Here is a 26,483-nt window from a genome sequence, read left to right as displayed (position 1 = left end):
TCCCGAAAACTTTTAAAAAGCAAGACCTTCCAAATTTACTTTATTAGAAAGCTCGAATTCTCAAAGAACTAAATTGATAATTAATTTAATTTAAGATATTAATATTTCAGCTTCAGTTTGCGATTGCGTTTCAAGTCCAATAAATCGAATTTGGCGTGTGGTTTATATGTATTTGCAAAAATTTGCATATAAATATTATTAATTACCAAGATCTGGTTTGACCGAAAATAGAATTATTTTTCTTTTGATTTATTCTCATCGCTCTAATTCCTATAGTTATAATTGTTTATATATTGTAAAATATTCTAAATTATAATATTTATTTTATAACCAGCATATGTATACATGTATATGTCTGATAATTTATATGACAATTTATGTAAATTTTTCAGGGGATGAAGAAAGAAATTTCCTAATCTAATAAGGTCTAATTAGGAAGTTGATGAAACTTTATAATGAATTTTTTCAAGCTGGTGATAGCAAATAAGTTCAAATGGTTTATAAGAAATTTTTGAATCGTCGTTTAATTTGGAAAAAGTTTTTCTTCTGCTCTATTTTAACATCGTTAAGAAAATACCAAATCTCGCGTCATCCGTATGAAACGACTCGTCATGAAATCTTATAAAATTTCCGCGCTCTATTATATATATTAACTGCTTGATGATAAGCTTTTGCATTGTAATCGTTAGGACGAACGTGTTTTTAAGTATTTTAAGAATGCGTGGGAAATGCTTTGTCACATTTTCATGTTCTGTATATTGCTGCTATTTTGTCGCGTGCTTTACAGGATACTTTATCTCACATAAAGGGCTCTTTCGCTACGTAAAGTTTTCTTTTTTTTCCCTTTTTATGCGACAATAAGCGGTCTGAAAGCGGAGATACTACGATGTAATGGTATGACAACGGTAACGGGGTAGACAACATGTCCGTGGTGCTCTCGCTCGAAAAATCTTATCACTTGTACACGTTCTCGAGTGCTCAAAGACTTTGAAGAGACGACGAAGTGTAACTGTCGTTTAGCCTTCCGTATTGTATGCCACGCACCTTCCTTGCATCCTAATGAGGACTTTAGACGCGGCATTTGTATCCCTCTTTCTCTCTGTCTCTTCCCGCAGACGCGCGAGGCCGTTGCGACTGCTACTTTTATTGCAGCATAAAGCGTATGTTTCCTTGAGAAAATGAGAACGTTTAAAAGGATTTTATGCTGGGAATAACGACGCAAATTCAGCAGATGTGGATTTACGCGGATAGAGCGCGCGATTATGCTGGCAACGCTCTTTTAGTGGCAACATGAATTTTTATTCCCTAAAAGTCATTCCACCATTCTCCTACTGGCGAACATATAGACATAAGAAATTATAGATAGCGATTGCATACGTACAATGTAACATCGCGTTTTTTTTTACAACATATTAATAAAAGATTAAAAATGTCATATATGAGACGTAAAAATAAAGATAACTAATTCTGAATTTTTTGTGTTTACAATACGTGTTTTATCTAAAAAATATTAAGTTTATAACATAATTTATAACATATATCTTTCCTATATTTAGTAGCCCACTTGCCAATTGTCAGCAGTATTTTGCTTTGCATTCCTTGCAATAAATAACGAACGGGCGATATTTCGAATCGGCGGGCGTTAAGCTTGAAACAATCGCATAGCATTGCCATATTTATTCAAGGCAACGAATGACCACGGCCCCATTTGCAGATCGTAAAGATAATAGAGACGCATAGTCGTAGCCATTCTGTGTCATCAATAATCCAGCATCGTAACGTGGCCTGCAATTTGCAGGACATTAGCACCGCGGTCAGATTTCGGTGTTCTGTGCTACGAATGATGACTGATTTCGTTAATGTAGCGAATACATATGCATACCGCGCGGTTTCTGTGTCCTCTGTTACGAGGTAGCCGAAAGATAAGGTCGCGAGTAATATGATTTCTACGTGACTTCCAACCGCGACGAGTACCTGCGCGATAAAAATTGCACGAGTTTTTGTGCTACATGTTTGTTTTATTGATCCAGAATTGGACTCGAAAAAAATATCTATAGGAACAAGATATAAAAGTTATTTTATAACTTAGAAATTATCGTAATTAACGTATTTTTATGTATTTGAAATTATTACGTTTTTCATTTTATTACGTATTTTATTTATTTTTTTGTAATTTTTTCAGCATACAAGTTTTTAAAATCGAAAAGGTCATTTTACGTGTATAAAAGTTTAAAAAACATCAATAAAATTTTGGAAAAATTTAAAAGGTTATTTTTTAAATTCAATATTTATATATATATATATACATTTATTTTTGAAATGAATATGTTGCAAACATGTATTGTTTTGGACAATTTTTAGTTATGATAAAAAGTCTTATGTATCCGATTATGTATCATAAAACAGCACTTGCTAATTAAATCATAATAACTGCTTTGATTCTATATATGATCGTAAGCCTATTAAGCGCATTACCTGTTACATTACTAGACTCAATAATTAGTCATAAAAGCCTACTCAAAATTCTACTATTGTGGAATATCACGAATGTTATAACCAGATTCACACTCAATTAACAAGCTCGCGCTTACGTTGCGCGCGACTCCGCGGTGAGGCGACATTATGGATTTTATCGCGGCAGCCGCTAATTGCTACTGAAATTTATCTGGCGCCTCCATATTCTACGGGATATTACTACAGCGTTGCAGTAGTACTCGAGATCATAACTTACCGTCCTAAATCAACACGCTGTTCTCCGTGGCGCTAAAACGCGAGAGTGGTGTCTCGTTTGATTTTGCTGGGTAACTCGCTGAGTAATTCGCTAAATCAAGTACGTTTAAGCTTTTTTCTCTTCTGTGCAAAGTTCTAGACAATTGTTGCCAAAGATGCAGAGATTAAATCGTGATTATACAATGACAACTAATGTGTGTGACAACTTAACCCTCTATCAATAACATGAGGTCTTTTATGAATTCTGCCAAATAAAAACTGTAAAAACTAAATAAAATACAAACCGATCTCCATGAGGTAAAAATTTGTTGTTACAGTTTTAATATAGAGGAAGGTCAGGTGATATTGGACACTTTACGTTTTTTTTTTTTTGAGATTTCATTTTTTTGAATGGTAAAAATTAAGTATAGTATACATGATATAAAGCATTATTCTTATACCAAAACACTCTTTTAATCGTATTTTTAAAAAATGAAAATAGATAAGGTTTTTACATTTTTTAATGTCATTACATTTTACAGTTTTTGTAAATTAGAGGATGATATTGGACAGAAACATATTTTTTTAAATCATATTTTTTACATTAATTACAAATTTCGAATCAATTTTTTATTTTTATTTTGGATATACAAACTTTATATTGATAAAAGAGACAAGTTCCTTCAAATTCCTTGGTATAGTTTTCATGAACTAAATTTTCACAAACATTACACTGAATCCTGTTTTCGTCAAATTTTTTCCGCAAATGATGCAATTAATCTTTTCATCATTTTATTTATTCTTTTTCTTAAACATTAATGCTTTTTTACAACATTTATTGACTTTTTTATTTTTTATCTTTATTTTTTCTTATTTAGGTTACTTCAGTGTCCAATATCATCTGAATAATCCGCAATGAAGAAACGACGTATGAAATAAGTAGTTTTAAAACAAAAGTGATTTAAAATCTACAACTTAAAGAATAATACATGCTAATAAATTAGGAATAATACATGCTGATATTCGACTTAAATTTAATGATGTGATTGGTTGGTGAAGTTAATTCCAAGTCGGCGTAAAACAACAACTACACAATAAAATGCAAAATAATTTCTAAACAACACTGCATCTATTCTCAATAGAGAAATCCCAGCTTTCACAAGTAAGTGGATTTACCAGTGGCTTAATAAACGTTGCCACACGCGTCTAATATTTTAAATAATCCTTGTCCATACCAACCGCTGTCCAATATGACCTGACTTACCTTTATCAAAATTTTTTCAGATTTTTATATAATCCAGAACAATAAAAATTTGTTCTATTTCTCGAAGACTTCTATGCTGACAAAAAAGTTAAAATTTCTTGTTTTCGGCGGAGGATTAATGGTTATAACATTAAAAAAATTCTTCTTTGTAGTATATCGTAATAAAATAAAAAAATAAAAGTAAATTTAGGAAAAAATTAACCGTTTTTAGACAAGTGTAATACCACGATTTATACAAATATATAATGCACTGTTAATTGATTACTTATTCTATTATAATTTTGTCATTCGTTAGCTAATACAAATTATAATATGACGTAAGATATAAAAAAGAAGGTTTTTGTGCAAAGCCAATTTAGATTATAGAGATAGAAGCTAAAAAAGATGTGAAAGATATGCGCTATAGTGCGACATGTATAGCAAATTGTGTCTTGTATGTAAAGGAAATGGTGCTGTAAGACATGGAAGAGAAGTAGCTGCGTGAAAGAAGGAGAATGAGAAAAGAAAAAAGGGAATAGAAATACTAACATAGATAGAAAGCGATAAGAGATAAAAGAGAAAAAAGTTAAAGAAAAAAGAAAGAAAAATGAAGGAGCAGAGCGACACGAAGTAAATGAGAAAATAAAAACTAGGAAAATTTCGGACTGAGATGGAAGAAAACGAGGAAAGAGGTAAAGAGATAAGTTAGATTAGTTGAAACTATCTAGTATAAGAAAGCGAAGAACGGAGATTCGGCAAAGGAGTAGGTCACCCACTCGTGCGCACAGATTAAGCATCTTAATCGCTTACAAGCAAAACTGCAAATTGCGCACTCGGGTGAAATGAAAATGGTACAGAGTATATGTATAACCCTCGCTTGTAAGAGAGGCACGGCGCGTTTGAAACAAAAAGTTCAATGGGGTTGAAGCACAAGCGAGGAAAGGACGCGGAGGACGCTCGGAAAGGCGGAAGCGAAGGGTGAATGGTCATAGAGAAAGGGTCGACTAAAAAGTCAAGACACAAGAGACATGCCCGGTGAATCGGAGACGCTTTGCGTGAATGAAAATAGTGTGAGTTACAACGAGCTTAGTAGGAGTAAACTTTTTTTAATCAGCGACGCTGATTTAAACTGCCGTTTAATCTCAGTTCTACCAGTTTTAACGGCGGCGGCATTCTCTGTGATTAAAAACGGGCTTGTGTTTTGAAACTATGCTATTGTATTAACAATACAATTTTCTGCCGTGAGAACTTTCTCCGTATACGCGAGCTTTTATCGTTATGATCATATTTTATTATTGTATTATAATTTAAAGTTTATATTTATCAAACTTTTAGGAATGTTAAATACCGCTTAGTAAAATATGAAGGGTACCAGCGGTAATTTTACAATTCCCTTCTTCCTATTTAATTTTTTTTTCTGGGCTTATCTTCGAGCTTCCATAAATTTGTACGCTGAAAAGGTTAACATTAAGTAAACCGGCGGTGCGGCGTGGTGCGAATATACTTTGCTGACAAGTAGGTTAATTTACTTTTGCGCAATAATTTTTGTACATACGTCGCCTTCATTAGAGCAGGCCACAATCTCGTCTTTTCCGGCATTTTGCTTGAATGATTTAGTGTGGGTGGGTTATCTCCACAAACAAAATTCATATTTACAGGAATCTTACTTTTCGTAAAAAAAACGTAACTTGTGCTGTACGGAAAATTTATTTCCATTTCCATTTCGATGTCAGAACAGCAAATTCTGTTCATCCTCCTGGGACGTATTAAAATGAACAGTTTCGCATAAAACACAAGCTACCATAATGTCTTATTTTTCTTTTTCATCTTTAACATAGCGAATAAAATAAAATTTAATCAAAAAGTTAATACAAGTGCCAACAATAATAATATCAATAAAATTTCCATAATTAAAAGCATACTACACTGTTAGAAATGTGACCACGAGCTTCCTTTACATGTAAATGAACCTCGTGGTTATGAACGAAATTAAAAGTAATGAACGATTTAACTGAAAATTAAGTTGCAGTAGTTACTTAAATGTAATGAACGTGTACATTAAATTTATGAAATTTAACGTACTTTTCATAAAATTTTCTGGAAAGTACATTAAATTTTATTAATTTTCATGAAAAATACATTAAATTTAATGTAATGTCATGAAATTAAGTTCAAATTGTGTAAATTAAAAGTATATTAAATTTCATGAAATTTTTAACAGTGTAGGAAAATGATAATCTGCAGCAATTAACGAATAATTAACGGATATACAATTTGATATTTTGCTATTTACTGAAAAACAAAATCAATATAAATCAATATAAATCTACATGTAGATTTTGATATTAAGGATAGACAAAAATAGATCCTTATAAAACTTTCTTTTAAAACATAAATGCGCATTTTTAGATTCTTACATATTATGATACCAATGTTTCTTTTTGCTGCATAAAAAGTGAATTAACGTTAAATAACGCTGAGCAAAGAAGAGCTTTACGTTTCTAATCGCCGAAACTCCAAGCTCACCGGTCGCGAAACGTTCGACACGGAAAACGGCAGCTCGTCAACTTCTGATGTTCTACACAAAGCGCCGTCTCGCGAGAGTACTCACCGTGAAATCGCGTATCGTCGTACATACCGCACCTTTTTGCCCCTCACCGAGATTAAAGTCCTTTGCGCTTTGTCCACAAGAGTGTCTGACATTCTCCGTTCTCTGTCTCGTTTTACACGACGTTCCTCCAGGCGGAAGATAGACGTCGACGAATAAGCCGACGAATAATTTTCTTCAACGCATATCGGCCCGAGCAAAATTAGTCCTGAGAATGAAATGTGGGGGATAAAAGCAGCGGAGTGGGGGACTTGCGCTACCCGGCTAACGAGACTCTAATCTTCTTCCCTCGTTGAAGCTTAGAGCAGCTCGCTCAAACTTTCGCCTCGTACACCGGGTAATTAAAATGTTAATCGAGGAATTAGCCAGTTAAGGAGAAGGTTTGCCCCGACGGGGTATACTTCGGTTTCGCCCGCACGTCGTTTGTTCTAGTTAACGGAACTCGAAAGTCTTTGATCGGATTTAATGTGAACAAAGTGACCAAAGGGATAGTAACTAATTCTATTTCATTAAGAACAGATATATAATACATTCATATATTATATCTTCAATGTAATAATTATTTTTAAAGCCACTTTAACACTAGAATCGTGCCATTTCACGATTATAGCTTCACTATAATTATATCGATTTTTTTCTTTTTTATATTAAATATACAGTACAGAAAATTGAAAATATATGAATATAATACAAATAATTCTAATGATAAAAATAAATCTTATATTTAATGATATCAAAATAAACCTTCGTTATAACTGAAAATAACATAATAAGGACAAGAAAACTAAATTTAGAATAGCAAATTACCAAATTGGCATCTTCGACGGTTCTGTCGGGATACTGTTGATGGTTTTAGTGTTAAAATATGTATAATGAGATACGTATATGATATAGCTATCAATAGATTAAACTTAGATATTGTTACATATATCATTACAATCAATATTAATTTTCGAAATACTTGCAATTCATGAGAATTATTTTCTACAGTATATATTATAATATGTAGAGTATATATTATCTAATCTAATTGAAAATTTAAAGTTTATGGTATTATAAAGTAAAAAATAATATGCACAGAGTCGAATAAAATGCCGATTTTACCTATGTACCTGCATTCTGTACACCGTGTGTGTTGTGAACGTAATTTCTCGGTCATCTACCAGAGCGGTTTGGGATTTCTATTTTGGAAATTAGTTGGAAAATTAGTTTTGGCCACCAGTTTACTACGAACTTTTGAAATTGGTAGGTTGGAGGACTGGCACGACCGGGGAATATAGTTTTCTGTCATCAACGAGTCACCCCGTACATTGTCAAGTTCTAATGTTATTACAGTTCATTCCGAGTGGCATTTCAGCGTTGGTCAGCGACGAAATGTCGACGGGAAATTGTTAGCTTCCGTTACATCTAAAAGACCATTTTTCACTTTTTGTTGCAGGTTGGACGACGAGAAGTTGGATCTCATTAACGTAAGTAATTTCGATAAAATGCAGCATTACCTTTTACAACTTTAATTAAACGTCTCGCTTGTAGAACAATGTAGAACAGAAATTATATTTATCTAGAATCTGAGACTCTGACAATGAGAATCAAGTCTAAAATTTACGAAATATGCCGTTGCACAAAATATAATATTAAAATAATAATACAAAAATTAGTAATAAATAGAAATAAGAGCAATATTAATAATAATTTAATTATCCAATGTAATATCTATATATTATAATAAAAGAATATTTTTAGATAAAAGAATAATAATTTCAAAAAAAAACGATGTAAGAAAAATGTTTAATAATAATTGTAATTTATTTGTCAGTAAAGAAAGAGACAAAGAGAGAGAGAGAGAGTGTGTGTCTAATCACTTCGAGGAAACACGTAAATCAATTTGAATCATCCGTACAATGCGAATTTGAAATTATCATGTTGCAGCTTAGCCCTCTTTGCACAGGATCGATTAAAAGCCCCGCGATATTAGCTCTCTATAATCGCGTAAGCCTTCGTACGATTTCGTCGACATTGATCGACATCGATATATGGGATGCAACGGATGGAAATGGACCATGGTAGAACTACGCATTCCACGCCATATCAAACGTTGCCGGCGTCATGGCGGCCTAATGCACCGCGTCGCGAGCATAACTGTATGCGCCAAATAACCGGAAATTACCGGGCGCATTTCAATCAGAATCGCTCGGCAACGTCCGTCGCATGGACCATCGTTTGTTCCACATAAATAGATGCCTAGCTTGTATGATAATCTCTCAAATCGAGCCGGGAAATCTCGGGGAATTGCTGGCTTCTCTCTGGAGAACCGCTTTTCCGGTAAAGCTACAACGAATAAGCTCTATATTCAACAAAAAGGAACGCTCGTTTATTATTCGTGATTATCTGTTTATCACACTTCACAATATATCGATCACTTTATAATATATCGATAAAACATGAAAATTAATAACAGAAATCTATTCTTTTTATAAACTTAACATCAGCTCTTTGATAAAAAAATTTACGAAAGTTTAACTTAATATTAATGTTTTAAATATTGAATGATTAATTAATAAAGTTTTTCAGCTTTGAAGGATCAAGTTTCTCAATAATATAAATGGATAATATTTTATGTATAATTTCAATCAATTTCATTTTAACTTTTATACTTGAATAATTAAGCTGTCTAAGTCTAATAATTAAATTTCTAAAAGCAAATAACATTGATTTTTTAAATTAAATTTTCGCTATTGAAAAAATCAAGCACAAACTCAACATTTTTCAGTTTCTCAAAAAGTGTAATTCTGTTAATCCTTACATTTTATTATATCCATTGCATCAAAAATGTAATATATTTAACATTTGTTTGCATATGTATGTACGTACTTGAGTGGAAAAATTATAACGAATTTCATAATTATATGACAAGCGCGATAATAACGATATTTCGAAACTCGTCTTTTTCGACAATACAAAATGGAGTGTAAATTGCAATGGAATAGAAACAGAAATTTGCAATCCAAACAGTACAGAGCAATATTATATATTGTAGTCATCACTGAATATTGAAAATGATTTTCCTCCCACATCATATTACGTTTATCCCACATCATATTACGTACATCCGCTATGAAATTGCGCACTTAAGCAGGATAGAACGCAATATCGTGTAGTAAGCGCCACAGATTTATCTCGATCGTACATTGCTGTATTTACCAACATGTTCCAATTGCAGTAGTTACTTCACGTATAGTACAACAAAACAATCGTCTTTGACTTGGATGAAGCCATGTGCATTTACCCATGCAATTGCACTTCGCCTGTGATAGGAGCGCAGCTCATTAATGTCCCCTGCGGTCGAATGTTTCAATGAACTACAGCATCCTAAATAGCCTTTTGATAAATATATACGTAAATGGTGTTTTATAGCATGCTTTAAATTAAATGTGTCTTGAATAAACATTACATTGCACTAGCATTTTGTTTTATTTTATTAAACACTTCACGAAACATAAAAAAAGTTTTTTAAATACATTCCACGTATTTCTTTCGTATCTTCTTATCTATACACAATCTAATAAGGAAATTAATGAAAATTAATTTTTCTATTTTTATATAGTTACATGAAAATAATAAAACTAATTCTTATATAATTGTTAATTGCCCAGCAAAAACATTTTGTATTTATATTGGAAACGGTCCACTCAAGCCCTTGTGAAAATTTTGTGTTGAATTTTTAATATATTCAAGTATTAATTTAATATAATGTGATTATGTTATTTAAATAGTTTGTGTTTCAAATTGATATTCAACATTTCTTAGTGTCAATGACACAATTTATGAATAAATGAACAAATAAACATAAGAATAATGTATTTTAAAACGCAAATTTGTAAATGAATGAATAAAATAATTATTAATTTGATATATCATAAATGTTAATTTTACTGAAAAAATTGCTTCTACACAGTTTGTTTACAAACTGTGTAGTATTACCTTTTCTGTGTTTGTTTTTTTAAATAATGTGTGTTATCTTTTAACATATTCATTTTGTGTTAAATTAACACATACATTTGTTTGACATTTGAAATGTATGAAATTTAATACAAATTTTCTAAAAAGATATATAAAAGTTAATTTATTTTATATAGTGTGTATATACAGGGTGTCCGGAAAATTGAGGTCTTGTATGATAAATGTTGTAAAATTGAGGTATATGTTGTTAATTTCGTATATAAGTTAGTTTATTTTCACACGTATTGAGATGTTAATTGTACACACATCAACTTTTAGCTCTTTTAAAAATTTCCAAAACATTTTTATTGTGTTTTCTATTATTGCGTCTTAGTGATATATGTAAGTCAGTTATAAGAGGATAAATTGAAAGGATATATATTTTGCAATCTTTATGGATGCCAAGGTATCAAGAATCTTTATTCCTCCTCTCTTTCTCTGTGTCAGTATCGAGCATGTGCACCGGCAATCTCAAGAGAGTGCCTTTACTCCACAATCTTCCGCTTGCGTTTTATTGCAGGGCTACTCTCCTCTCGCTTGTCGAACTGTTCTCTTGATTTTTCTCAGCCACTTGTTTTCATCGCTCTCTCTTCTCGGACACTATCTCCCAAGAGTACTCCTCGCTTCAAGTAGTAGAAATCTTACTATTTGGTGTGCGTGTGTAGTAATTATGGACATACATTCCCTAATATATCACATTAATCGAAGTAAATCTTCGAACAATTCAATAGCTTGTAAATTGAAATAATTACATAATTACATTGTCAGCAGATTAGTAGCAGTTAACTCAATCGCAAAGCACTGTAATCATCGTGTGATTTACTTTTTTATATAGAAATATTTAAAAAATATAGAATTACAATAAATAGCAATTTATAACAAAAAATTTATAATTACGATGAGTTTACCGAAGTTTTATTAAAATAACTAATATGAGTACTCTACATTTTTATTATTAAAAATGCATGAAATGCATTTTTCCATTGGGATGTTATGTAACGCTAGTCCTTCCATTTGCATATCATTTTACAATATGTGCGATGGTATTCTCAAGGGAGTGTCCACTCCACAATCTTCCGCATATGCCATATTGCCGCTGAACGACAATCCTGATTGTTCTCGTGAAAAAGAGGACCGTTCTTTTTCGCTCTTTCTCGAATGATATCCCTCACGGACGATTTTATCATGATTCTCATCGTTATTTGTAATGCATACGAGAGGATAAATATTGGTAATAAAATTTTATTCTGTTAAGTCCTGCTAGAAGAATAATTATTATTGCACTATCTTATAACTTTATAAGATATATATGAGAATAAAAAGAGCATCTAATTTTATTTTATTAGATGTTTTTAGTATTATATATAACCGACTTTCTCCCCTTTTTATAAATCGAAGAATAATTATATATTATAAAAAAATATCTTGTGTAAAAAATTTTTTTTGGATAAAAAATATAAAATTAATTGGTTAAACTATATTTCATATACATATTGTTGAAATATATAATTGATATATCTGTGAATCATTTTAATGTTTTATTGTAATATAAATTAAAACGATATGTATTTTACATACTATATAATGATGTAAAATGTATGAATTTTATTGTATTATATAAAATACACACGAAAACAAAAATATTGATATTTTAATGTCTACGATTGTAGTTAATGCGCAGAAAAACTTTCATAGAAATTTCTATATTAGGATTAATGAAAACTATATTTTTAAGATTATAATATTTGATGCTTTTACAATTTAAGCACGAACGTTAGCTATTGTCGTTTACATAGTTTAAAGATAACGTTATGTGCACATATAACTTTCTAATTAATTTTTTTTGTGTTATCCAATCTCGCAGCATTTGCACGTAGCTATTATTGTCGGTGACAATTTTGCGAAGTACCCTTCGTGAATGGAAACTTGTTAATGAGTTTACTTCTCGTAGATGTGATTCTCTCGAGGCAATTTAAATTAAAGCGTTATTGTGTTTCGTTATTTATTCGGAAATGAAAGGGGAGACGACCCATTTATAATATTATCTGATATTAGAGAGGCATACATTGATAGGAGGTGCTTGACGAAGGAACTCTCAATGGAGGATTTTACAGTATAGTAAGATCCAGTATAACGATCCTCTCTCGTGCAAAGAGTTCGATCATGAAAACTTTTGCCGAAGTGCACAAAGAAGGCATGCTCCAAGCCTTCTTCATGGCGCCTTTTCTCTTGAAAAGTACAAAAAAGGAAAGTTCTGCTAGGTGAAAATCTTTACCCTCCGACTCGTGAGACAATGGCACGGTTTTTTCTTTCGTGTCGAGATCGATGAACATTATGGAGAAAGATGGCGCGATCGTCCTGTCGCCTGTTCTATTATATATGTTTTTATCACGCGCTAAGTTTTTCTGGAGAGCTATTGTATATTGTACGGTGACACATTTATCTTGAGATTTTTCGTGCAAACGCAATAAATAAGCTTAACTTTCTTAGAGCAAAAATTTCTGTTTTGTCACGCACGTATGCGAGTTCATTATCTTCCAGTAAATTTACACATAATTACTGTTCATATGGGAAAAATAATAAAAGTCTTGATTTTGATATGTACGGAAAGAAACCCCTTTTGCTAAAGTATTTCAAAATTTAGCTACATACAAATCTAAAAATAATATTGATAGCTTTTCAAAATAATTATGTTAAGATTTTCGAACATGATGAGCAATGCTATAAATAATTTTAACATTTGAACAACCAACCTGAGCGTTTTACACAATTATTTTCTAAGTTGGTAAATAATGCGTTATTTGTAACACTATTACTTTTCGGTAATGATCGTTACTTTTTTCTACAACTGTAATGATAATGTAATTACATTTTTATAGTAATGATAACGAATTCAGTCGTTATAATTTAATCGTTACTTTAATCCTTTGTTATCTATGTAACTATTTGATAGTTTGCATTATTTTTATATATAATTAGCTAGAAATATTTTATAATAAAAATTTAAATATAAGAAAATGTTTTGTACTTCATATCTTAGGCTGCATTCTTGCAAATTTTCAGTATTGACAGTGAATATTGGGACTTACTCTTAATAACATTAATGTTTAAAAACTATGTCTAATAAAAATAATAAAATTTGCATTTGTAAATTATAATCTAATTTCATAAAGATAAACATATATTAAAAAATAAAAAAATTAATATAAAGAATTACTGAAAATTTATTAGATATAAGTTTAATGTAAAGAAAAGCTTGCTATAAGACTAGCTTAGAATTTTAAGTTTTAATATTGATTTTCACAGTTAATATTGATTATTAAATAATATAATTTTTTAATAATATCTTACTTTAACATTATAGAAAAATAACGAAAACTGTAATAAATTGTTACTTTCTAAGTAATAGTTACTTTTATGAAGTAATACATTATTGTGTAACCCTAAATGTATTTTGATGGACTAATAAATTTACTTTTCAGATCGCGATATCTAGTTTTAAAAACTTTTAGATACTTCAATAAAGTTCTAATTATATATATAATTTATCTACGTGTATCTATATGAATTGAGGCTATACAAGAGGTATATTGGCTGTAATTCGATTTATGATGGATCAGGAAATAAGTTTCTCTCACGACTAAACTTTAAGGTTTGCTAATGGAAAAGGGACGATTTGACGCAGCAACTCTATGAACTAATTACGCTGTTTAAATTAATTCCTCTACCACGTTAAACGCTCATCTACTTCTGGCTGTTGCATTTCCGCGCCTATCGCCTCGTGATCGTTGTCGGACGAGTCATGTACACACCAAAGCAGCAAAACAGTGTGTCGGGAACAGTTGTCGCGACAGATACCACCACTTTGTACTCTCTCACGTTTGGCTCTGACATTAATACGGCGAATTATATTATATACGAACGAGTTTCGTGAGTGTGAGTGCAGAAACGGATTTAAACGATCCGTATTAGCGCAACAGTTATATTTCATCAGCGAATGAATATTCATAATCCCCGTATCTCACGTTTAGCATTATTGTTACACCTCTGCAATACGTTATCTTGATATTAATGATTAATTATCGGTATTATGTAGATACGTTACATCATAACGTAGCTTCGTACGGGAGTAAATTGTATTTCCATATTGTGTCCTACCGTTCGCGTTCTTCAGAACGAGATTTATTGTACTCATATTTCAGAGAAATTTAGTCGAAAAAATAACTACACCCAGAGAAAGGTTTCTTCGATTCAAAGAAATATTTCTTTGCTATACGGTTAAAGAAAAAATTTCTTTGATTTGAACATAACTTTTTAAATAAAATAAATTCTTTTATTTGATTTAAAAAAATAATTATCGATAATTCTTTACTATCCCATATTAGTGAAATAAGTATATAACATTAATGTTTACACGCGAAAGTTGTTTCTCACAAACAATTTATAATCGAAAATGCTTGGAAATAGTAGCGCATAAATAGCGCATAAATCCTGTGTATTTAATTTTTCAAATCAATTATTTTTAATGGGTGGGGGGGGGGCTGACTGACTGCCTACTCAGCCCCCCCACAAAATTTTATTTTAGTTAAACGGAAGGAGCGCAAAAATTTTTGTTTGCAGATATGAATAGCGCATAAATAGCGCATTATTACATAATTTTTTCATTAAGATTTGATTAGGTGGGGGGACCAGCTAGGCAGACGTCAATTTATCGGCAAACGCATATTCATATATTGTAAATAATAATATATTACTGAACAGAAATTGTACGAGACATACAGGATAGTTCACACATCTTTGAAATGGGTTAAAAATAAATTTGAAGAAAGATTGTAAGACTAAATGATATTTAGTTATGCTTTTACGTGTCTATAAATGATAAATGCAACGTTCCGACTTGAAAAAGTAATATCGATAAACGAAACGATTTGTACTTGAATGACATGTAGCAGTTATATATTTCTAGTTCCTTGTGCTATTGACGATCGTTCACGAAGTCGTCAAATGCGTAAAGCGTATTTTTATATCGCCACATGTACACCCTTTACCTTTTAGCGCGCGAGCGTCCCTCGATTCGAGTCTGAAATGGATTTGCGGAGTTAAAGCACACGTGCACGAGTTTGCCTTTAAATTCGTCATCGAGAGTTGCATGTCTACCGTCCGTGCTCGCTTCTAAAGGAATTGCGTTTTTCGCAGACCGTGTTTTCATCTATTTCTCCGTTTATTGTATTATCCATATGCCTTTAGCGATAAAAGCGCAGTTTGAAATTAATTCATTGCCGTTATTTCGTACAACAAGATTGAGAAAAAAATTACATGTTATAATACTTATTAGGAATTTAATTTTGTAATAAATAACAGTCTTTTTAGTTTGACTCAAAAGAAAATGCTTGATCTTATATAGCCTGGAAAGGATGGTTTTGCGGAAGATCTTAAAATTTAACTAGATACAGAACTGAAAATGATTTTGTTTAGACCATTAAAATAATTATGATAGGATGCTGAAACTATATAGATATAGTTGCTAGAATGTTAAAATTTTTTGCAGCGTTGCTCGTCATGCTTGAGATTCCAACATAATTATTTTAATAATCTAATAAAAAAATTATTTTCAGATCTGTAATTAGTCAAACTTTTAAATACCTCAGCAAAATTGTTCATTTCCGTGTATATTCATATAAAATCAGTGGCACCTTATGAGACATTGTTACGAGAAATAGCAATTTTTCACGAAATATGAATGATACATTTTCACATGGTTGAAATTTATAACTGACAATTGTGAGTTTTGGATTTTGGCCAACGGAAACGGAAACGTGTAAACAAGTTGAAGCATTTGCAAGCAGGTGTATCGATTCGTCATACACTATCGAGACATATGCCATACAATATTCTCTTTCGCTTATGTATCTCGAATACAAATTTCACATATAATTCAGTCAATATTTCAACGAACTAATTTGTACGTGTATAAGTTCTTTTCACGTATTTATCATTACATTACGAGCGACGGCTTGCTACGAAATTAATTAAAATTTTTTGCGATCTGTCATAAACAGCACACTATCCGTGACATTTAATGGACACCAGGTGCAGTGAAGAATGCAAACTAATTATATTGATGCAGAAAATCTAATTTTTATTCAACTTTTTTTACAGGCGATAATTGAATTCAAACTGCGAGTTTTGACGACGAGTTCGCGACTTTTTGCCGTATAATCACTACAGCGGTATCTCGGTGACGGTAGATAGATTAAGCCGCAACAAGGTAAAATTAAATAATAATTTGCAACCGTGAATATGTTACGCACGTACTTGGCGTGCAGGCCCATCGTGTACAATATACTCGCGGCCACATATCTCCCATAGCTGTATCACGAAAGTACACCCCCTTTTTACGTTTATTTCTGTTCTGTTGATTTTATTTATGAATTCGCGTTGCGAATAAAACAACACGAGCGGAATGCACGCTCATGCCCATACACTACAAGCGCTGGTCGGATCAATGGAAATAATTAGCAGGATAAAAACGGTAACTTGACGGTTCAGTCGTTGTGTAAACTGCCCGGATTTACGAAAACTCGTCAACAAATATATTTCGAAATAAATTTTGTAAATTGCACGACGCGTTAACGCGATTGCGACTGTGTGTTTGCTAGCGGCGTGAGTGTACGTATAAAATAGATAATGTCGTCGAATAAATAGACAGGAAATGAAAATTAGGACATATCGTATATGTTCCTTCATTTTATGTATCCATTTATCTTGTAGTTCGTATTCTCATATTTAACTGTTTTCATCTCTAAAATAATGATGGAATTTTTTGTTACATATTAAATTTTAGATATATTTATTATGGTTGAGTAATATGAGTGATTTTTGTTATTATAATTCGTACGCGCGTAAGTACAATGTGCGTGATCTTATTAATATATTTATTAAATCTCTAATTTAATATTTATCAATATTCACTTTGTAGGGGCTATCAGTTCCGCTTACCTCTTTATTCTTGCACCGCAAAGCAGGCTCTTCTCGTAAAATACAATTTCCGATATCGTGGAAGGAAAGCCGTTTTCGCAAAGGCAAGCAAAGTCGTGCTCCTCTCAAAAGCTCTTTACCGTCTTGATAGCTGATACTATTAAGAGGATCATACTTGCGCGCACGTACACGTATATATGAGATATCGGGTAACATATTCTATTCTAAAATGCTATTTTCAATTGTTTACAATATTATTTTATAATTTTGTAATAATGGTAAACATTGCCCAATAGAGAATTGTAAGAAATATTTATCTATTATTGCAAGAGATATTTATTCATTTTATTTTACGCCGATTTTAATCTACAGGCTCATTATGATAGAATAATACATGGTTCAAAGTCCACGTATACGAGGTTTATTAATCCATGTACGTGGGAGAACTTGGATAGACAAATGATGCTGTTAAAACTTAGGACAGCTATCGGTGGTTGAGGGAAACCAGATCTTAATACCTCGCATGTATTTAATGATGTGCGGTTGCAGACTGTCACGATGCGACGTCCGGAACTCTAGTAAGGGAGAGTTGTAATAATGTACCGACTCTCTCTCCTTGTGATATCTCCACCAAATTCAACTACTTGCCATATGTACGTGCATATGAATATTATCTCTAAATATATCTCACGATATTATATTATATTTGTGATATTATTGTGTAGCATTACATATAAGAGCAAATACCAGCAATAACAAACAGCTTATGTTCGTCCTAAATTTTAGATTTTAACACATTAAAAATCTTCTGATTTGTTTAACATTTTCTACTTTACGTTACATTCTTCGGTTGAATCTGCATTCACATTGCCGGTGACAACGAGTTGAGGCAATCCGTTTTCCAACACACCGACGTTATTTTCTTTCACACCGGTCGCTACTTAGTCACCAGAAAGGCAATGAGCGTTCGCTCCATGAATAAAACGCTAGTTATCGAGATCGTAAATCGCGAGGAGCATGTCGTGGCCGTTTGCGCCCATAGCACCAAGTGGAAACAGCGTGCGCGAGCGCGAGGTCAACTGTGGGATTCGTGCATCGCCCGGCGCTTGATTTATTCAGAAAATTTTCACCGCGATACCATTCCCTCCTCCCCACTGACGACTTTGCGCGGTAAGTCGAATAATTGCCGCCCCCGGGAGAGTAAATGAATCTAATTGCATCTAAAATTTAAATGGGCGTTTGGCATTTGCATTTAATACCGACGTCTAACTAGCTACGAAGCTCGATAAAGCAAGACCAACCGCGAGATCTGCCGCCCATCCTCAACGTGACCACAAGATTCGATATCCTAAACAGATCCTCTTGTAAAAGTCCACGAACGTCAAGCCACGCGATTATGACGCTGACATATCACTGAATCGGACGATTGTGGATATTATCGAAACTCGTTATGAAGCTTATCGTTTATCGTCTGTTTGCGGAGAATTAAACGATCGTTTCGTGATTTTTATTTTTATTTTTAAACGAAGACATCTATTTAATAGATAATAGATCTATATATGTATCTGGTGCCAGTTCCCGATATGAATATAAAAAATTCTCCTTTCAAGACTTTTAAAGAACATTTATTGTAGTGAAAAATCTTGTTCGAGTATAGAAGTTTTAGCGGTCAATTTTGAACTTTCACATAATTCTAAATAGCGTTTTGACGTAAGTCGATGTTTAGTAAGTGGCAGCGCGGTTATACTGGAAACTTGCCGCTTGATTGCTCGCACGCAGATATGATTTCGAACATGACGCGAAAGGAATTACTTCATCAACGACGTAACATCAAACTTCAGCCTGTCCCTATATAGTCCAAGAGTCTATCACGGGAGCTGTCACTAGGTATCCCAATACTAACGACTACTTCGATTGCCTCGTCGCGACGATATGTCAAAGCACCGAAACAGAGTTGCTGTTGGCAACTTAACGATGAAAATAGGAGAAGGTAGTACAGCAAGGTAGCAACAATGTTAGAATATATTTCACCAGTTAACGCTAGTATCTAGAATAGGGTAACTCTGGTATAATATATACCGCACCTGTTGAAAACTTAATTTCAAGTATAATTTACTATTTTTAAGAGAGAGAGAAATAAATAAACTGTACCAATAAATACGTTATATTGTCTAAGTATTATAAAAAAAAATTAGAAATATGAAATATTTATTTTTTATATTTAAAAGAAAACTTTAAACTCGCCCCCTTTACATGTTTGTCATATATTCCATAGGGATGGGATGTATGACTACTTACGGGACGTACAGCTCATGAAAAATATACTCTTATTTTTGTTCTAAGGAAATTTTGTCGTATCTATTTATCTATTTATTTAAAATTAAATAGTTAAATAATTTATGAATATTTCAATCTTGACTGAATTTATGAGATATACTATTAAATTTATATTTGTATCTCGATATTTTCCTTCTGGCATAATGATGCTATCAGTCGGTTCAATAAATAATATAACATGATTTGAATTTGATATGCTTATATGCATATATTTTTACATTGATCGGTATATTATAACATGTAAGAAATCTCTTAAAGAGAAGAATAGAAAACATTAAAGAGAAAAATAGAAAATATTTTGTCCTATTTTAGAATTATCTCAGTTAATGTCACATTTATGTTAGTAAATGGAATTATAAGATTAAAGCTTGTGTCTAATTTTGCTTATGGAATTTTATTATTCGCTTAGAGGTACTTTCTTCCGTCACCGTTCGTCATAGTGCGTGTTGTAATTTTACACGCGCAGATAATACCCCTCTTGCAGTCAGGAAGCTACTCAACCTTACCTGAGGAAAAGGTTGGAAATTGATAAGACTGCAGGAGTTACGCAATATTGTGACAAAGGCGAACGTCGTCCCTGCTGTGTGGGGTGATAAACGCGACGCGAAGGCTCATAGACGCGCGCGGCAGACGCGGAGAGAAGGACGCCCGGCATCCCGTCGCGCGATGCGAGGAACGCTCGACGGGACGTGGCGAGGTTTTTATGCCGGTTAACGAGGATAAAGGGCATGGCGTAATGGACAGTGCGCGCTGAAATTCATGCCCGGCCATAAGAAAAATTGGACCCGCCGACGCCGCCACCGCCGCGCTTTTCCCACCGGGGAATTAATTCGTTGGAACTTATAACACGGCTTTCGCCGCGTGTGCTATACACGGTAAAGCGTGAACGTCGTTAGTAGGGAGAAAGAAATTTCAAGTCGGTGGGCGTCGACTTTCATTAATGAAGTTTTAAGATAAAGAACGTCATTGAACGTAACTTTGAAATTTTGAACATAAAATTATCAAGGTCTTTTTCTACCAGATTTCTGTTGAAGTTAAAACTGCTGAAAATTATCTTCGTAAACGTTCGTTTAACTTCAATTAAATTACGAAATTCGTTTATTAAGAAAAATATTGTATATTTGATATTCACATTTTCGAGGTCATGCTACATATGGAATATTGTGGAATTTTAGCCACAAAATATTTCGCGGATTGGCGGTGTCGAATGACGATAAAAGTTTGTCTCTTTTTTTTTATAAAGATCTCTCTATATTTCGAGAGATAAAATAATATTGTGTTTTGTGTGTTACTATCTGGAGAACGATAGTGCGGGAGTTTTGACAGGTGTATCTTGTCGTGTTTATCCACGTTACCGCAGAATCCTATCGTAACGGATAAAAATCGCGCAAGCGATTTTGGAGAAGATGCGATCTCAGCACGGATTATTTTCCTTTCCGCTTCAATCCGTTGATGCACTCTCTACTAAGAATATTTTTTCTCTCTCTGTTACCGTGCAAAGCCTGCATACACGTGAAACTTTTCAGATGTATTCGCAACATCGCGTTATACGCGTATAAAAATTTTCTGGAATTTCTACCATTTTTCCCACCGTCAGAATGAGGCAGGTCGAGAACTGACGTTGCGAGCTAGCTAATAATTATCACGGTCGTTGGCTGAGCTCTCATTTTCAGAATCGTATTTTTCCGAAATAGCCAGACATATTACGCATGCGGAACGTGAAATAAAATCCAGCAGGCCGAATTAATCGTCCACGATTCTACGATGGAACCAGCTGGCATTCGCGTACGTTAAATAGGTCGTTTCCAGGGATCTGAGCGCCGAGCGCGCTACCATCAACCAGCAGCGCGGCTGCAGAATCCGGATCTGCGAATCCGAAAAACCAAGAGAGAGATCAGGCCCTCTGTTGGCTTGGATCTCCCATCCTCCTCCATAACTCTTTTAGCATCCGTCCTGTTCTCGTTTCATCTCTCTTTTTTCCAGTGAGCGTTGACGCAATGCCAAATTGAATTCGGCCTCGCGCGACGGTTCGTGAATAATTCCGCGAGAGCACCCGTGTGTCGTCTCTGTCAACAATAATCGGCCAGTTGTCCCGCATCCCTCTTTCCATCTTGCACACACTGCCTCTTTTCGCTGTGCGCTGCAACCACAACTGCAACCATGCGACGAGGACGAGATGAAAAAAAATATATAGACAAAGAGAGAGAGAGAGAGAGGGAGGGAATGGGGAGAGAGAGAACGATATCCTGCCAGTCATGGAGTTGAGATTTTTCTCTCTTATATTTTTACCCGGCGCGTGTGTATCGATTTATTCATCGCGGAAATCGAGCGTAACGAAGCGCAAAATGCCTCCAAACATTGGACCCTGTATCTGTCCGCGTCTAATTTTGTATTCCACCCTTTCCACGTTCTTGCTGTCACTTCTCTTGCGCTTGTTTTTTTCTTAAATAACTTACCATAATGAACAGTTTCATCACTCAATACAATTTCATTCCTCCGCAAATTCGCTACTTGTCGCTTTAAATACACTAGCTGAATTTCTGCAACATGTCATTGCTATTATTAGATACAGCAGCCAGTTAAACGTAACGAGGATGAATTTATCGTAAAATTATATTTAACCTAACCCACTTTGCAAAGAGAATTAATTCATTAAACAGTATCTTTAATCTTGAAGATCGATTTTTCTGAGTTGTTCTGGAAAAATTGCAATACGATTTCATTAACAATTGATGTAATCGTATAAAGATGAATAAATGAGTTACAAATTAATCACTACCAATTAATAAAACATTTCTCGTATTTTAACGTGTTATAATTATAGTTTTGAAAAATATTTTAAAAATATTGACATAATTTTGTAATATTCAGAAATAATTTAGGAACGAGAAGATTAATTTTGATGAATTTTGGCAGGTATTAATGATATCTGTGTGTTAAAGTATAATCCAATATTTGTGATAAATGAAGTCAGAAAAATACACACATTTCAATATTTTACATGATAAAATATATCATCATCATCATGATTGGTAATGATTTAAAACAAGCATGTTGCATGTGACATGTGTTAACGGAAATCTTTTTTACGTATTTTACTTTCAATGTATTCCTGGATATATTGGCATGCATATTTCTGACACTCTGTGTCATGAATTTCAATTTTACATTTTTTTCTGACAAGGTTTATACTCTGATCACCATACTGCTATTTAAACATATTCGCATTAAAAGATTGCATCGTCGTATGATAGAACCTCTCTGTTATTTTCTGAAATGGCTTTGTGTTATTATCACAAATGGAATATTGGCCTCGAACATAATTTCCTGGCAATGCGACAGTTTATTTTCTCTCTCAGTTCTGTAAATAGGAAGAAAATGTAATGGAAGGATACGAGACTGTTAACGGTCCGTTTTCTTCCATGATGCAATCAGTGAAAAATAATTGCAGACAAAATCAACCGCTTACGCGTTCGAGTCTGTTTTAATTATCAAGCGCTTGCCACTAAGCCGATATTAATGGCGTGAGTCTGCTCGAACGTAGAGTTCTCTCTCTCTCTCTCTCTTTCTCTCTCTCGCGCGCGCGCGTGCCATCGCAAGCTCTCAGACAGTAACGATAATTTATTTAAGATGGCCAAAAGTAATACACATATATTTCTTCCTTTCTTCTTCAACACATTTTAGTAAAATAATATTTAGTAAAATAAAGAAACACGGAAAAGGAAGAAGCATCGTGTTCATTGTATTGATCTTTCTAATAATACACGAAAAATTTTGTACATTTATTATTATCTTTATCTTTTATAAGAGAGTTCCCATTCTGTCTCATGGTAAAATAGTAATGTCATTTTGTATATTTTGTAATTAAAATTATATATAAAATATTTTAAATAAAGAGACGAATAATGGAATAAAAAAGATTTGAAACTTATTACGTTTTCTTGAAATGTCTTCAAACTATAATTTATAACAGGTGTCTAGACATTTAGAAACTATTGGCAATTCAAAATGTTATTCCTTAAAGACAATTATTACTATTTCATTAATAATAAGAGGTACAAAATTATGTAAGTAATCTCATTTCGTGAAAAAGAAATACGTAACGAAGAATGTTGGAAATTTATCTCATTGTCAGTTGCAGATATTTATAATTATTTCGAAGTACATTACGCAAGAGTCTCTCTCTCTCTCTCTCTTTCTCTGTTTCTTTCTCTTTAGTCTCATATCTATTTGCGGAGAATTCTTTCACTTTTATACATTTTTATACATTTTTTATTATTTTATTATACAATATTTCAGGAATGAAAACTTTTTAATAAAAGCGAGTTTAATCCAATATATTCGGATATCGAATAATGACTCAACTCCATTTTGCTTATATAAAATCGCATATTCGTTGATTCTATATTAGAATTACTTATTATTGGGCTACCAGATTTTATTAATATTTCATTAAGCTTTTATATCTTGTACGAGAAAATATCCATCCCATTACAAATTTTACAATTACGTTATGATAATTTCACCGGATATTTTATTCAAGAGAACTGTGATTACTCAGTGTGTATAATCATGATAAATGTGTGGAACAAAGGGACGTTCCTCTGGGATCGACGTTAGACTTTTTACGTCCGACATAAATTGTATGGCGAATGTAGAAATTAAAAATCGCACATAATCCGACACCCTTGGCCAGGATTAATCTCAAAAAGCATTACGAGACCGCGATTACGCTACATTATAGAAAGGTGCATTATAGAAAGTAATTTTGTTGTTACATGGTAGCGAAACTTCATAAAACCAGACTGAGCGCTTCTTCCATCTGTCGAGCTTGCATTATTTCATTCTTTCGGTATTTTTCATCGTCCATTCCATTCGCTTGTTCTACGCGATTTCGTCTGTGTATTGTTTCTATGTTGCTTGGCAATAGATCTTTCGCAGACAGAGAGAGAGAGAGAGAGAGCAGAATACATTAAATACTAAGGGCCATCACACATAAAATGACATAAGCTGCATAATCATAGTATAAGGCCGCTGAACCAATGAGCATCTTATGTAAATCAATATGGCGACATTATGTTGCATGCTCATTGGTCCAGCGGTCTTATGTTATGTTTATGTTCTGTTATGCGCAATTCATGTGCGACAGTATTGTGTAAGGGCTGCCGCAGACAAAATTTCTGTAAAGTAACCTTAAAGGCCTGTCACACATAAAATGCATAACAGAGCATAAGCATAATATAAGACCGCTGAACCAATGAGCATCCAGCATAATGTCGCCATATTGATTTACAAGATGCTCATTCAACGGCCTTACTATGGTTCAACGGCCTTACTATGGTTATGCAGCTTATGTCATTTTATATATGATGGCCCGAAGACGTGAACTTAAGCCGATGAGCCAATCAAGATACTACTTTAGATCTACGTAATCTGACGAAATAGAAATAACAGTAAACTTACCCATAAGGCGAGTTTCAACCTATTGAAATTCGCCTTATTGCGAGGTTATGGATAAGTTTACTGTTATTTCCATTTCCGTTAGATTACGTAGACCTAAAGCAATATCCTGATTGGTTCATCGGCTTAAGTTTACGTCTTACGGTGACTGTTACGGAATTTTGTATGTGGTAGCCTTAATGACTTTGTTACTCTCATTCTCTACGTAGCAATAACACGATAGCGATGATCAAAGTTTCGGATTTTTTCTCATCGCCACATATTCCTCGAGAGAAGATGTTTAAATTAAGATCAACTGAATATAAATAACTTGCTTATATATGTATATTTAGTTCTAATTAATGTATCTCGCACATTATTCGATCTGTTGGATGTGTAACATCGCATAATCCATAATATATGAATTAACATCCTTATGTCAAATTTAAAATTTGTTTGTTGTTCGATTTCAGAATACTATCCTACCTGAGGCTGTACACTTTTGGGAACGAGCATTGATGGTGCGAGAGACGAAGAGTACTATCAGATTGAACAGGTAAGCTTAAAATTTAATTATTAATCCATTCGTTATCTTAGAATATATTTCATTTTTTATAACCGATAGCGATTTTAGTAAGATAATGTCGTTTTTTCTATTTAGATGATAATGTTTCAGTTCGGATACTCATCGTGATTTAAAACGATATTAAACAATATGAATAATAAATAGTATTTATTATTTACATTTATAATTCATATATTTTATCTTTTTAGAAACTATTTAATAGGCAAAAAGAATAGATTATATTAATATCTCTGATAAATCTTATCGATATTCACGGATCAAGCAGACCCAAAAATTTTTTTCAACTACACTGAAAAATTATTTATCAAATGTTTTTTCAAGCTTACGTAATTTTAAGTACATCATCTTATTCTTCGAATCTTGACCTTTAAAATGAAAAAAAAAATCATTCAATTACGCTAACTTTAAGCGAAGCTACATTAGTTTAAAATACACTAGATTCTAGTTAAGAAAATTTTGGAGCGAATATCATTAAATACTTTTTTAGGAGATTTAAATAATTTATAACTATTTTTCATAAGACTTTAGGTAAGAAACTTTAGATAGAAGTTATAAATATATTGTATATATTCCAGTATTAGAAA

At 33.0% G+C, this 26,483-nt stretch overlaps 1 protein-coding gene across 2 annotated transcripts in view; it reads left to right on the top strand.

Annotated features, from left to right (window-relative positions):
- The window catches only part of Invadolysin (leishmanolysin-like peptidase, invadolysin), a 290,690-nt gene that overhangs the window by 225,600 nt on the left and 38,607 nt on the right, over window positions 1–26,483 (top strand). For both annotated transcript variants that reach the window (XM_018457989.1, XM_018457990.1), the window contains exons 3-4: window positions 7,999–8,029; window positions 25,787–25,869. In XM_018457989.1, coding sequence (XP_018313491.1) covers window positions 7,999–8,029; window positions 25,787–25,869 — 114 coding nt within the window. The remainder of the gene's footprint in view (window positions 1–7,998; window positions 8,030–25,786; window positions 25,870–26,483) is intronic.

Source organism: Mycetomoellerius zeteki, unplaced genomic scaffold (genome assembly GCF_001594055.1).
Source record: "Mycetomoellerius zeteki isolate Tzet28-1 unplaced genomic scaffold, Tzet1.0 scaffold70, whole genome shotgun sequence".
Taxonomy (NCBI): domain Eukaryota; kingdom Metazoa; phylum Arthropoda; class Insecta; order Hymenoptera; family Formicidae; genus Mycetomoellerius; species Mycetomoellerius zeteki.
Note: the sequence above shows the minus strand (reverse complement) of the source record. Positions and strands in the feature narration are given on the sequence as shown.